This window comes from Protomyctophum parallelum (genome assembly GCF_964188405.1).
Source record: "Protomyctophum parallelum genome assembly, chromosome: 2".
NCBI classification, from domain to species: domain Eukaryota; kingdom Metazoa; phylum Chordata; class Actinopteri; order Myctophiformes; family Myctophidae; genus Protomyctophum; species Protomyctophum parallelum.
Window position 1 is genome coordinate 2,022,023 of NC_139699.1, and position 14,980 is coordinate 2,037,002.

Consider the following 14,980-nt stretch of genomic DNA (forward strand, 5'->3'; position numbering starts at 1 on the left):
AACCTTACAACTTCATGGACCGGTGTCCTCCCGGGCCCTTTGTTTTCCACCCCTCCACACCAAATCTCTTCGTCGTGAGAATAGCCGAGATCACGAGATACAAGCTCACGGCGTGTCGCGCTACGATGCGTTGAGCTTTTTTATTTAATTTTTTTGCTTAGATGATTTTGGTGCAGACAGAAGAAAGAAGTCTGAGTCTAGAGGAAATCTCTTAAGTGTCCCACATGCTTTGTATGTCATCACGATCAGGTCACATGAGTCATCCATCTCCAAATATGGAGTTCATGATGTCAGACTTGGTCTCAGAGTATTCTGTATAGTAACATCCATACCCAAATATGGAGTTCAAAGTCTGTGTTGCCCAAATACAGAACTCAATGGGTACAGGCACGGTTATTAGAACGTCAAGGAAGCTTTGTTTGTGAGTAGTACCCTTAGGTTGTTAGTTCATTTGTTGAATGTTGAAATCATGGCAGTAGATGGCGAGAAGAAACCAGTCCTGGAAATGGTGCAGGCAGATGGTGCTGACGAGGGCTGTGTGACCATCATGCTGCATGATGAGGACCACACGCTGGGCAACTCCCTCAGATACTTGGTAATGAAGAATGTAGACGTGGAGTTTTGTGGGTACAGCATCACCCATCCCTCGGAGAGTAAGATCAACTTTCGCATCCAGACACGAGGAGGAGTTCCTGCTACAGAACCACTGAGGAAAGGTCTGAGCGACCTCACTGATGTCTGCCAACATGTTTTGAACACTTTTCAGGCACGGGTTGATGCGTTTAAGCAGAAGGAGGACCTGCAACCTATGGAGTGAAAAAAAGCATCTCAACGGAGTCTACACAGCAGTCATCCTCGTGCTCAAGAGAAGCTTGAGGAATTGAAGAGATGCTCCAGACTGCAGACTTTGCCAACAGTCGCTTCAACAGCACTCACCCAGCCAGCAAGCGAAACCACTCTACTCCGCTCATAACAAACAAGCTACTCATACTCATTCTGATGACCATACAAATAAATAAATAAACACTATCTTACATTTTGGTGAATTCCTGTAGCTCTATGAAAATCCCCATTACCATATAGGCTCCCCTTAGTCATACAGCACTTAGTTCAGAAAAATATAACTAACTAAAATATAACTAACTAAAAATATAAATTCACCAAATAATTTTGGTGAATTTCTATCTGCGACTTTTATCAATAATTTATAGCTCCTTGATATGCAGTGTAGCACTATGAAAATACCCATTACCACTAGGTGACCCGGCCTTAGTCATACTTACCGGAATTTAAAATGTAGGCTATAGGCCTAGCTGAGTAAAAGTACAAAATAGGCTATTGGCATCAAAATGTACTTAAAGTACCAAAAGTAAAAGTACTCATTGTGCAGAAAGGCCCATTTAAAGTTTTCAAAAGTATAAAAGTTTTTTGAAAATAGCAACGCATTGTGAGCTTGTAGATCGGCTATTTAACCCATTTTGCGCGGGAACCCCTTTTGGTGTTATGTATTATGCATTATGTTGTGCTTTAGCTATTGAAAAATAGCAGATCTACAAGCTCATAGCGCGCCACCGAGTGGCGCGCTACGAGCTTGTAGGTCTGCTATTTTTGAAAAATCGAAGAACGACTGACAATTTTAGAATCTGATCTCAGGTCAGAATGGGTTAATCAGACCAGTGTGTGTCCAGTGGAAACCTCGTATGAATCTGATCTCAGGTCAGAATGGGTTAAAAAAAACAAATCGATAATGTACACAGGGTCTACTGGGCTGGTTAATGTGGTTAATGTTTTGTAATGTAATCTACAAAGTAACTAGTAGTAACTAAAGTTTTCAAATAATTGTAGTGCAGTAGGCTCGCTTGCCTCTGAGATGTAGGGCAGGCCTATAGTGGATACAAGGATTAGAAATTGAAAGACAGGCTACCTGTAGTGGACACCGGTTGCATAATAAGGGTGAAGCCGACTGATGATTTTGATTGACAACTCAAAATTCACAGTAGAAACTGAGAAAGACAAAAATAAATAACACGGATGATAACCACAAGGTTGCCAGTTCAAACCCGGCATCCCCCAGAGTTAGTGTCGAAGTGTCTTTGAGCAAGACACTGAACCCCTAATTGCTCCTGATGTGCTGGTTGGTGCCTTTGCATGGTTTCCGTTGCCATCGGTGTGTGAATGTGTGTGTGAATGGGTGAATGTAATGCACAATCTATGTAAAGCACCTTAGTTAAAAGGCGCTATATAAATGCACCATTTACCATTTTACAAAGGGTGACCGGGCTTTTGCAAGTAGGGCTCCCAGGCTTTGGAACAGCCACCTTTGACCTACTACTGTACGTAGCTCCTTAACTATAACCAAATTAAAGACCCTGCACTTGTATAGGAAAGCATTACAGATAAGTAACAATATCAATAAGGCAAACATGACGCCAGCAGAAATTAGTGACTCATTGACAGCATTAACGGTAAAATCAAAAAGGCCTAGTGTTCACGCTTCGTGATGTCTCAGAACATGAGACGAGTCGGGGCATTCGCTTGATAACCTCTATAACAGAATCGTAGTTCAGACCATCAGTTAAATCTCTCTCAAAAGCTACGAGAATAAGGAGACACAGACTATTTCGGCGAGAGGTTGTCATTGTAGTTTTGCGTGCACTTTTTATTCTTTGTACACTAGAAAACACGCGTGCAAGCTAGTACAGGTATCCCCAGAACAACCCTGGCTTCCCTTGAACACCAGGACTTGGCCAGTCGGTGGCCTGCTCGCTCTTGCCTTATTGTGAATACGCCTCTGACTGTAGTGTTTGTGTTAATATAGCCTAACCATTCACCAGTTTCATTAGACTGTCCAATGCTAAGCAGGCCTGATAGTGTAGTTTGAGCTCCAGTGCAGATGCCAGAATGAAGATGAATGGTGAAGAGTTGCAGAAGACAGCAGGCCCTTGGGTCAAGTTTCTACCCCGGCTGGATAATAAGGGTGAAGTCGACTGATGATTTTGATTTATTTATTATTATTATTATTCCAAAATTCACCATAGAATCTGAGAAAGATACAAAAATACGTAACAAAATCAATAAATCCATAAACTGTCATGGTCTGGCTCTCTGCCTATCTATTTGCCTCTCTCCCTCTGCCCAGTTCTGTCTGTCTTTCCACTCCGGCCACTCCCACCTCCCAGTTCAGCTCTCAGTGCTATAGTTACACACCTGGTTCCACTCATCAGCCCAGCCCATTACAAACCTGCGAACACTGCTACAATCCACCCACCACTTATAAGACTGGACTCTTTGTACACACATTGTCAGTTCATAGCTTCTTGTTTGATGTTCTGCTTTATTGGAGCTCTTGTTGTTTTCCTCTGGAGTTTGTTGCCTCTGTGCCATACGTTGGATATCCTGGTTTGTTGCTTATACCTACAGTATTTTTGTATTTTGGACTGCTTTACTTCTGCTTGTCATTATCAGTTGTAGTCTAGATTGCCTGTTATCATGAGCGCACTTCCCGTTCTTATGACAGCAACCATAAAACACCAATGGAACAGAAACCAATGGATTATATATTTCAAGAGTGAGAATACAATAAAAATCCTAACCATTCTTCCTCCACACTGGGAGAAGAACAGCATCTGAAAGTTTGATGGGGCATTTTTTACACATGAGTGCAGCTAGAACTTTTCCATTGCATCTTATGAGAGGCAGGGTTCTTCTGCTGCCGGTATGCACACGCATGCTGTTGCTTATCAGTGTGACGTTGTCTGTTAAGACGTCTATATACTGTATGCCTAAATATCAAATAAACCATGTTCAAATAAACCATTGACCAAAATATACATCACTGGTCAGTCAATGTGCAGCATAGCTCAAACCTCCTTTACATCAACCATAACAAATAAAACCTCCACAACAATAAGGCCAGTAAACCATAAACAGTGTAAATACAAAATGACAAACCTTGTTCCCCTTCCAGCCAGGCGCAGTTTGTTCCAGTGTCCTTCCTTTGCGGTTTAACCCTTCCTTAATTTAACAAACAAACTTATCCATGTACAGTATATGCCATTGTACTTATTCTCTTGTGGCAGTATCTGTTCCTCTTGATCATTCTAATTGCAGCTGATGTGTCCCTGTGGGCAGGAACAGGAAGACCTTCAAATAAGGCATTGGAGGAGTGACTAGTCTCGCATAGCCAGACAACTATTCCACAATCTCCGGATGGAAGCATTTGAAAATTGCGAGAGGCAACAGTCTGGTAATGCAAGACTAAGGAGTGACTGACTTTTGGGCAGGAAACCATTCAAATAAAAGCCTCAAGGACAACACATTGTGACCATGTGGAAGCATCCCTGTGGGTCTGTTACACCATAGCTAGCTACTCAACCTCAATTGTACAGTAAGTGAATGTACTTATATAACCTTCCACCACTGCTTTCGATTCCCATGCAATGAAATAGAGAACAATGCTACTGCGCCGCCCTACACTGTGTGCATGTACAGAGTTGAGATACAATTTTTAGTTTTTATAACATAAAACGGCTGTATTAACTTGTTATAAAAAAAATTAACCCCTGGTTTGTTGGTGAATTTTCTCAAAAGTAAAATTATAATGAAACTTGGGTGAGGCCAGGTGCTGCTGGATTAGGGCATACTAGGCCCCTTCAATTTAAAGCAAGCTGTAGTGACTCTGAGGATGATGGACATGGACGAGACATGGCGCATGAGAGCACAGGAGCTGCTGTTGAGACAGAGAGCAGAGCTGCTGAGCGCGCTGTGCCGCAGTGGGTCTGCGGAGGCTCTGGAGAGGGTTCTGGACGTGCTGATCGCGCGCGGCGTGCTGGTCTGGGAGGACTATCTGAGCGTGCAGGTGCCAGGGAGGGCTCTGTGCACCAACGCCAGGCACCTGTTGGACGTCGTGCACAGCAAGGGTGTGGACGCGTGCAGGCTTTTCCTTACTGCTCTAAACCAGGTCTTACCCGAGGAGGTCCATTGTGCAGCCGGCCTCCCCTTGGGAGAACGTTGTGATCTAGATGACACAGCAGGGGTAGAAGAGCACCATAGCACCGCTACTGAGACCCTTGTCACGGCTAGGCCGGCTCTGGTCCACAATCTCAGGGGCTGTGTTGAGGGAGCTCTCGCTGTGCTGCTAGAAGCAGGAAGCCTCACCCTGACGGACTGCGATGAAGTGCAGCTACCAGCGTACACGCCCTCTCAGCAGGTGACATGAACTTGACACCGTGGGCCTTTTTCACCGGTTGGGAACCGGTTCAGTTCTTTTTGGTTCTTAGTCCATGAGCCAGAGCTCCAAAATTAATTAGTTAATTACTTAATTTATGAATTGAGTGCAAAACCATACCTATATTCAATTATTTATAGGGTCAATATAAGTAAATTAATATATGATAAGTTAACCCTTCCACACGAGTACCCTTTTCATATTTATCACAAATTTAGAAATTTTCACCTAGGTAAAAATATAATTAATAGTTAATAGAAGTAGAAACTTCCCAAGTTGATTATTTAATCTAATATAGGTTTGGTTTTGTGCACACTCAAATTATAATTTTGGCTCATGGACTAATAACCAAAAATAACTGAACCGGTCCCCAACCGGTGGAAAAGGGGCCTGTGTGAGAGATGGTAAATGTGTTGAAAATGTATCGTGTGTTTGTTTGTCTGAACCTAAATAGTTTCCAAAATCAACCCAGTTTTTTTGTGATAAATATTTTACAATAAATCAATTCTAATACTAGAAACAAAAGCAAGTTCACGTTTTCAATTTACAAGTTGAAAATAACAGTTGTGGAACTACGTTATATCTTTCAATTTAATAGGCAAGACATCTGCTGGGTCATGTCGGCTCCAAAGGGGAAAGAGCGGCCAAGGTTCTCCTGCAGTACCTCCAACAGAAAGAGAGACATGAAGAGAAATGGATACATTCTGAAGGTATTTCATATACCAGTAGTTACAGCATTACAATTATGTTAACATCTTATTTTACGTGAGGCTAACGTGTGTGTGTGTGTGTGTGTGTGTGTGTGTGTGTGTGTGTGTGTGTGTGTGTGTGTGTGTGTGTGTGTGTGTGTGTGTGTGTGTGTGTGTGTGTGTCAATACTGTGAATAAAATAAATACAAGTAAAAGTCTGGTAATCATTTTTTTAATTAAAGTATTGGCATCAAAATATACTTAAAGTATACCAAAAGTAAAAGTGCTCATTATGCAAAATGTCCCGTTTCACAAGGTATCATAATGTAAATTGTATTTTCAAATAGCCACATTTTAAATAGGGCTAAATGCAATTGGTTATATGTTTTGTAATAATAATAACAATCTACAAAGTAACTAGTAACTAAAGTTTTCAAATAATTGTAAAAAAATATAACAATATTCGGATCTGAGATGTAGTGGAGGTAAAAGTACAGAAAGTTGGAAATACTGGAAGTAAAAATTTATACCAACTAATTTTACTATAGTCCACAGCACTTGTACATGTACTTACTTACTTTTCACCATGTGTACTGTAAACCATGAGTATAATTAAACAAAAATGTGTGCCAGTGCACAGCTTTACAATTAAATACTGTATTTATCATCTTATTTTACATGATTATTATTTCATGTTATTTGCATTAGTTTTGTCCATCATTACTTGCCACTCATTCATATTATGAGTACTGAAATCAATAAGGAAAGTAAAGACTAGTAAAGTGTGTGCAAAGGCAAACATGATGACATTTAGATATATTATGTAGACAGCATTCTGTAATGTATAGTTTCATTGTACAGATATTCTAGTGTTGTTAGACAGATGTTAGCTCACTTATGATCCTTATTCCTTGATGACTCTTTCTATGTATTTGATGTATTCCCATGTGTTGTTCTTGCTTACTATAAATCGCTCTGGATTAAAGATTAAAAGGGGGTGTAGAGAGAAAGTAACACACTTCCTGAGACCGTTTTGAGTTCAGAAAGGCACACCTCAGCCTGGCTTCCCTATTTTTGGGCAAGTCAATATAGGCGGGAAACAAAATCTTAAAAAACTAAAACAAAAAGATGAAATATGGAGATATGATGTTTATGACAGCGACAACATCCACCATTCACTATAACCTATCTCATGTGTGTACTGTCTGTCGCAGAATGTTTGCAGTACCAGAAAAAGCTTCGCTGCACTGTGTCGGCCCAGTCTTATTTTCTTGGCACCTGTGAAGGAGCCAGCAACCTGTCTTTGGATGATATGTACGTTGACAGCCGGTTGGAACCTGCCCATAATTGTGCCGATGCTGCCCACGGTGCTTTGGGCCTGGAAGACATAGTAGTTGGCACGTCAGGCATAGCGAACCAGGCTGCTGACACGGTACTGGTGTCTGGGGTGGCCGGCATTGGGAAAAGCACACTCCTTCAGAGACTGCACCTGTTGTGGGCTCGAAAGACAGCCCTCCGTGACTTCGTCCTGCTGTTTGCTTTCAGCTGCCGCAGGCTGAGCTCGGAGCATAAGGAACTTTCCCTCCAAGAACTGTTGTTTCAGCACTGCTGCTGGCCAGATAGAGAGCAAGATAAGCTCTTCCAGTTCATCTTGGACAACCCACACCTCGTCCTTTTCACCTTCGATGGCCTGGATGAGCTCAGACAGAGCTTTTGCGATGAGCAGAGGCATTGCTGCCCCACCCAGCGTGCCCCGGTTCACGTACTGCTGTTTAACTTGATTCAGGGTTCCCTCATGAAGGGAGTGCGGAAAGTGGTGACAAGTCGCCCAGAGGCAGTGGGGCCTGCCCTGAAGAGGTATTTGCGCAAGGAAGTCCTCGTGAAAGGGTTTTCCCTCAGTGGTATTGACTGTTTTGTGAAGAAGCATCATAGTGACCCGACTGTGGCTGCCAAAGTTCTGGTGTCTCTGCAGAACAATAAAGCATTACTGGCGCTGTGTCATACACCCTTCCTTTGCTGGATAGTCTCAAAGTGCCACAAGGAGCTGCTTGGCTGTGGAGAGGGAAGCATACAAACCATCACCGATGTTTACTTGATGATCTTCCAGCACTTCGTCCAGCACCAAAGCCCCCAGCAGAACGGCCTGGAGCTAGGTTTCTTGCAGGGTCACCTAGACACAGCCTTACATCTGGGACAGTTGGCCTTCAAAGGGATACGATCTTCCTGTTACGTCTTCACGGGTACAGAGCTGCAGACATGTGGGGTAACAGAAGAGTATATCGGCATGGGCTTTCTCACCTCCTCCCCTGGCTGTAAACGGTATGAATTCTTCCATGTAACCATGCAGTGCTTCTTCGCTGCTTTGTACATTGTGCTAAACGATACTCTTGACCGTTCGACCATCCCTAAGCTCTTCCAGCCTCATTACATGCAGCAGACGAGCTTGAGCAGTGCATTCTTCCGGTCTTGCATGACCTCCTCCACTACTGTCCAACAAGAAGAGGTTTCAGAGAGGGAAGCCGTGGCAGCAGAGACTCCCAACCTACAAACAACAGCCATCTTCGTTTCCGGGCTCTTGTCTCAGCGGCAACGCAACCTTTTGTGCCGCTGCTGCCCAGGGCCCACCCTGGAACAGAAAGTGAGACAGGTGGAGAAGTGCCTGTGCAAAGGCATGAAGAAGCACTTCAAATCCATCCCTCAGTCTGTGGAGGGGGGGGAGAAGAGCATGCATACCATGCCCGGCTTTGTGTGGCTCATCAAGTGCATTTATGAGCTGCAGGAGAGAAGGATCGCCAAAGAAGCTATGGCCAAGCTGGAAGTAGAACACCTTAAGCTGACATACTGTAACATTGGTCCTGTGGAGTGTACAGCACTGGCCTATGTAATCCAACATCTGAAGAAACCTGTTGGTATCCAGCTGGATTATAACTCTGTTGGTGATGTCGGCGTGGAGCAGCTGCTTCCATGCCTGCATGTTTGTAATCGCCTTCTGTAAGTATGACATATCATCAGCTTAGTAATGCAGTTCCTTTTTGTCTCCACTATAACTGCCTTCCGTCTATAGACAACCCGGTCTGGTGGAGATCTGCACACTTTTCTATATTTTTGACAGTATCTCTATCATTTTCTATACTATACTATACTATACTATACTATACTATACTATACTATACTATACTATACTATACTATACTATACTATACTAATAAAGTCATAGCAAACCAATTGATGCGGTGCCCAGGGTTCAACGTATATTCCAATAGCCTTTACATACAGTACATTAACATAGAGGATCTGCTTAAGGATGCGGCCACACTGAACTCTAAGTAAGTCTGCCATTATGAGGGCGTATTTTGCCAATTATTTTCAATGGGAAGAGAGGTTTTATGCAGAAATCCGCAAAAGGCAACAACCCGCATTGGCAGAATACACCCTCGTAGGTAAAATTCCAGTTTGGTGTGACCACACCCTAAGCCTCTTTTTGTTTTATCCTCTGTCAGCCTCAGAAACAATAATATATCAGATGACGGGATTCGCAAGCTCATTGCTAAGGGCATCCAGTGTGAGAGCTTCCAGAGGATTGCGTGAGTATGCCCGTGCTGAAAAATGTTTTGTCACTCGTACATTTTCTTCAAAATTATATTTTCGGACAATTTATGCACAGCACTATGTGTATGTGTCTGTATGAGCACGGAATGTGCTCAGCTGATTGGCTGAGCACGGAATGTGATGATGTATGTGTATGATGATAAGAGCACTGCTCACTTCACACGAGTGTGATGTTTATATGTCAAAATGGACATGCAAATAGCTGTTTCTATTTAATAATATATAATCCTTGATTGTCTCTCTCTAGACTATTTAACAACAGTCTAACTGATGCTTGCACGCTGCATTTTTCTCATCTCTTGAAGACCAAGCAGAATTTCCTTTCCCTAAGGTCAGTGAATGTTTTTTCTTTCCCACTATACATGTATAATGCAGAAAACGTCCAATTCAGTGTAATTTCTGTGCACCATAAAAAGGCCATTCGCCATGAAAAAAAAGTGCATGGCAAATGAGTTATTTTATTGTTTCAGACTAGGCAATAATAACCTAACAGCCGTGGGGGCCAAGCAGCTGGCTGAAGGACTGAGATTCAATCAGTCACTGAAGTACTTGGGGTATGGCGTAAGGCTGTTCTCAGCTAGAGGCCTACACATTCTGTTGGTATTTATTTACTCTGGTCCTACTTTAAACTTGCTCTTCATTTTCAGGCTTTGGGGGAATAAGATAGGTGATGCAGGAACAGAGGCCTTAGCCAATGCTCTTGAGGACAGCAAAACCCTGGTGTGGCTTAGGTAATATAACCTTAGTTTACTTAAATGAATCACAATCAACTTCACATTCCTAATAATTCAAATAATTTATATTAGGTTGTCAATATTTCACGTCAAGTATATATATGTTTCACAAGTGAAGTGATTTTGGTATGTCTAATGGCAGCCTGGTAGACAATGGTGTCGGCAGTGCTGGAGCTTATGCCCTCGCCAAAGTTATCAAGAACAGTACCTCGCTGGAAGAGCTTTGGTAAGTTTTGGAGTACATAATCACAGTGATTTGCATACTGGGGAAGACAGTACATTTTGATTTGATATTAAGGTCATTCTTATAGCTCCACATCATCTCTGCTCTGCTTTCTTATTTCCTCTTAAAGGTTAACGCAGAATTGCATAACCAGGATGGGGGTTGAATGTCTCATTGAAGCCCTGGAGCATAATACCAGTGTCAAGTCAGTGTTGTAAGTTATAACCATTTAAATTCTAAAATGAAAACACTATTAAACTGACAAAATCAATAGTTAGGCTGAAGTAATAGCAACGTAAAAAGATAATAACATTTATAACATACAGTATACTGTAATAACTTCTATTTCAAACTATCAATTAACTTAGTCTTCTACAGTCAGGCGTTGTAATTCTAAAACAAAGGTAGTAATGTATTAATAAATTATTATTATAATTATTATAATTCTCTATTTCCATTACATTTTTAAATAAAGGGATTTCTTTTACATATCAAATATATCAGATCATTTTCAGAACAGCTTCTCAAGAATCTCATGTGAAAAGATTACCAATTGTTACTGGCCCCCTCAATCCCATCTTGCATAATCGTGTCTTGTATTTTGAATTCAATCTTTAATGTATTTACAATTCAACGACTTACAAACTAAAACAATAGTAGTTCTTATCTTCTAATTGACAAACTATATACAGTCTCTGTAATCACTCTGTGGGCTGAATTTGGCCCCTTCTGCCACCAGTTTGACACCCCTGGTCTATTCTAGACCACCGTGCAAGGATGTCTTGCCTATGTTCTCTTTCCAACGTAAATTGCAAGCTTCTTTGGATGGGTAAATAGAAACGGACAGTATCAGCATCCAACTTTGAAACTCAATTTGGTTACGTCATTCACATTATGTCAGTTTTTACACAAACATACATAGTTACGTCATCAGCCAATCCCTGATTGGCCGATCGACGCCACCAACATAGGGAGCCAATCCAATCAGTCGAGGGGCCACCGACACCGGCAAGCTGCCAACTCGCGATCTGATTGACCGAGCGACGCCACAAAAAATACACAATCCCTGATTGGATTGGCCGATCAGCGACGGCACCAAAAATACAAATCCCTGATTGGCCGAGGGGACCACCAAAAGTTCACAATCCCAGATTGGATTGGCCGATCAGCGACGGCACCAAAAATACAAATCCCTGATTGGCCGAGGGGACCACCAAAAGTTCACAATCCCAGATTGTCCGAGGCAGTCACCGACATACGCAGCCAAAAACAGTACTTGCGCCGCTCTGCTCGTGGATTTCCCTCTTTATATCTGGTCTTCCGCTCGGTATACCCAGGTTTATATCCTGAGGAAATGACGCATTGCAGCTTTTTAAGACATTAGTATGAAACCCATAATAGCCTTGTGGACCTGCAGGTTGTGTGTCGTGTTGTTACACACCTACTGTATGACCTCCAAATACCTGTATAAATTATGTACTTGGGAAGTAATGGCATTTTTATTCCGTTTTATATATTCTAGGCTGAGAAGTAATGAGCTCAGCAAGGAGGAAGTGGAGGAAATGGCACAACGTGAATGCCGACTAATCTTCTGATTCAACCATTGCAAACCACAACAACCAGAAGATCCCCCCCCCCCCCCCCACCCCCCCCCAATGGCATTCATTGGAGCAACCCTCGACATCCATCAATCCATCCATCTTCAACCGCTTATCCGGTGTCGGGTCGCAAGGGCAACAGTTTCAGCAGAGAGCTCCAGACATCCCTTTCCTGAGCAACATTAGCCAGTTCTTCCTGGGGAATCCTGAGGTATTGCCAGGCCACTGTGGAGATCTAATCCCCCCCCCCATCTGGTCCTTGTTCTGCCACAGGTCTCCTCCCAGTGGGATGTGCAGCGAGGAACTATAGGGAGATGCTTGGGAGGCATCCGTACTAGATGCCTGAACCACCTAAGCTGGCTCCTTTCCAAGTCAAGGAGCAGCGGATCTACTCTTCTCTCTCGGGTGACCCTATTTCTAAGGGCCGATTCATACTCCTATTTTAGAGCCGAATAAAAGTCGGTTCGGCGCTGTAGAGCCTACAATTTGGCGTCATTTGAGGTTCGGGGGGGGGGGGGGGGGGGGGGGGGGGGCGGGTACCGTCCTAAAGTCGGCTCTTCGGTGCTACTGAAAATTTCTGACGAGCCGAAATCATTTCGGCTCTACAGCGCCGAAGCAGCGGTAAAATAGGAGTATGAATCGGCCCTAAGGGAGATGCCAGCCACCCGTCTGAGAAAACTCATTTTGGCCGCTTGTTATTTTGGTCATGACCTCCCAGAACACCTACAGTTAACTGGTTGATTGAGACTAGCTGTCCCACTTCTCACCCTAAGCCCTATGGTCCTCCTCAAGGTGCACACTTTCCCACTAATAGCCTATGTCAAGAGTGTGACCTATAGGCCATCCAAGTCTGGACTGGAGTAAGCTTAAATCACTCCAGAAATTATTTGGCCTAAGTCATTTAATCCTCTTGTGTTACATAATTGACAGATAATTGACATTATTTTTATGTCAAAATATTTATGTAATATATTGTTATTAACATTTTGAAATGATGAAGACATATCGTATAGTCTGTTTTGGTTCCGCTTTTTCTTTTTCTGAAAAACTTTTATCACGGTCATGAAAGTTGAACTTGTGTTTCTCCGTAGTGCGTCCATTACAGGCTGTGGTGCAATAACAGGAAGTAGAAGCGATGTAGGGATCACTAATGCATGTCTCATCTTTATTTTAAAATCATGCAAGGAAGTGGAGTATAGCCTGTTGTGTTTCCCACAGACACAACCATGCACTGCACACAAGAGGCTGTTTCGCAATGGCAATGGTGTTTGTTGGCTGACTGGGTCCTTTTTCCCACGTGATTTAAAAGCGCCTGGTCTACATTTGCTACTTCTCTACTCTCTAAAAACTCTTCTGCACTTTGGCTATCAGTATTTGCGGCCACTCTTTTGAAAAAGAGTGCAGCCCGGGGGTCCCCGACTGCCCCCCCCACCCTCCAAATGAAATTTGTAGAATGTATTGCAATCCAGATTGAGATTCAGTGAGATTTATGTTCAGTTATTGTATATTTAGTATATTACAGTGCCTGCTGTGTTGTGGGGTAGCTGTGGCCCTAAAGCCTGCCATGCACAGCGACTAGTGTCTGTCTGTCTGTCTGTGTCTCTCTCTCTCTCTTTTGGGGGCTGGGTACCCCAAAATTAAAACAAAACTCCCAATATTTTGCTGTAAAACTGGCAAATTACTGTGATTTCATAGAGCACATTGTGAAATATTTTTGCTGTAAAACTGCATTAGTGCACTACTGGCTACTAGTGGCTGCATTCATTCAGCGACTTGTCTGTCTGTCTGGGGTGGCTGGGTACCCCAAAATTACAGCAAACTGAAAACAAAATACCCCCCCCCCAAAAAAACTAAAACAATTATCCGCACGGCTTTTCCGCGTGACCGAATCGCTGGCCCTGCATTTTAGCCCGGGATACCTTGGGAGGGTTGAGCTTGTAGATCGGCTATTTTCCATTAAGAGGTTTGGTGTGAGTCAGCCTGGGCACATGCGCGGCCAAAGGAAGCTGTGTTTTGTGTCATTTCCGAGTTTTTAGACAGCTGGTGGATGGAAATGAAGCTCCACCAATGCGGCAGAATGCCGCTGGGGCAAGCTTTTCCGGGAATCTGGCCAACGCGGCAACCTGCTGCTAAAAACTCGGAAATTACGCAAAGCACAGCTTCTTCTATATGTCCGCGCATGGAATCTAAAGTCTAAAGTGTGCTCAGACCATGTGTGTGTGTGTGTGTGTGTAAGGGGGAATACACTTCAACATGAACCCCACCACTTACACTGGTCGATAATCAAGTCTATAAAATCTATGAAAAAGTTTAAATTGCAACACAATTGTATAGTTACACAAATGTATAAAACATTGGGTCCAAACAATAATAAAAAACCCATGAATCAAAAACTTTAAAAGGTACAATACATTAAAATATACAATACACAATACAGAATCCCTTTACAACAGGAGCATTCTATTGCTCCACAAGTGACAGGCAGGCATTATGCAAAGTCTCTCTGTTAGTGCCCACAAAGAGTGAGCTCAAATCAATACCCTCATGTCCATATTTGTCTCCACCAGCCGAAGGCATGGGGAGAGTATGTTTTGCACTCCGTCCGTCCGTCCGTCCGTGTGTCCGTGTGTCCGTCCGTCCGTGACCAGCTAATCTCAGCCACCGTTAACCCGGTCGATGCCAAATTTTGCACACACACTCCCTGGATGCCAACCATGAACCTCTGCCCCAAACTTTCCAGAACGGCCTGTTATAGCGCCACCAGGAGGCCGCTTTGTGCAAAACAAGTTTTTACACAGTACACCTACAGATTTTGTCCAAACATCACGCAAATTAGTACACAGTCTCTCTAGAGCCATTCAACGAAACGGGTCATTCAGATTTCTCAGACTCCATCCTGA

The 14,980-nt window shown here is 43.1% G+C and overlaps 2 protein-coding genes across 2 annotated transcripts; both read left to right on the top strand.

Moving 5' to 3' along the window:
- Positions 1 to 469: 469 nt before the first annotated feature.
- Positions 470 to 817, top strand: LOC310877177 (DNA-directed RNA polymerases I and III subunit RPAC2-like; the record flags this gene model as incomplete). The annotated part of the gene is made up of 1 exon (XM_083790927.1): positions 470 to 817. One exon carries the CDS (start codon positions 470 to 472, stop codon positions 815 to 817), a length of 348 nt encoding a protein of 115 aa, XP_083647053.1.
- A 3,894-nt stretch (positions 818 to 4,711) lies between these two features.
- Positions 4,712 to 12,118, top strand: nod2 (nucleotide-binding oligomerization domain containing 2; the record flags this gene model as incomplete). Its single annotated transcript, XM_083792146.1, has 10 exons — positions 4,712 to 5,209; positions 5,826 to 5,937; positions 7,131 to 8,907; positions 9,417 to 9,500; positions 9,773 to 9,856; positions 9,996 to 10,079; positions 10,173 to 10,256; positions 10,402 to 10,485; positions 10,613 to 10,696; positions 12,005 to 12,118. 10 exons carry the CDS (start codon positions 4,712 to 4,714, stop codon positions 12,075 to 12,077), a joined length of 2,964 nt encoding a protein of 987 aa, XP_083648272.1. The 3' UTR covers positions 12,078 to 12,118.
- Positions 12,119 to 14,980: the final 2,862 nt, after the last annotated feature.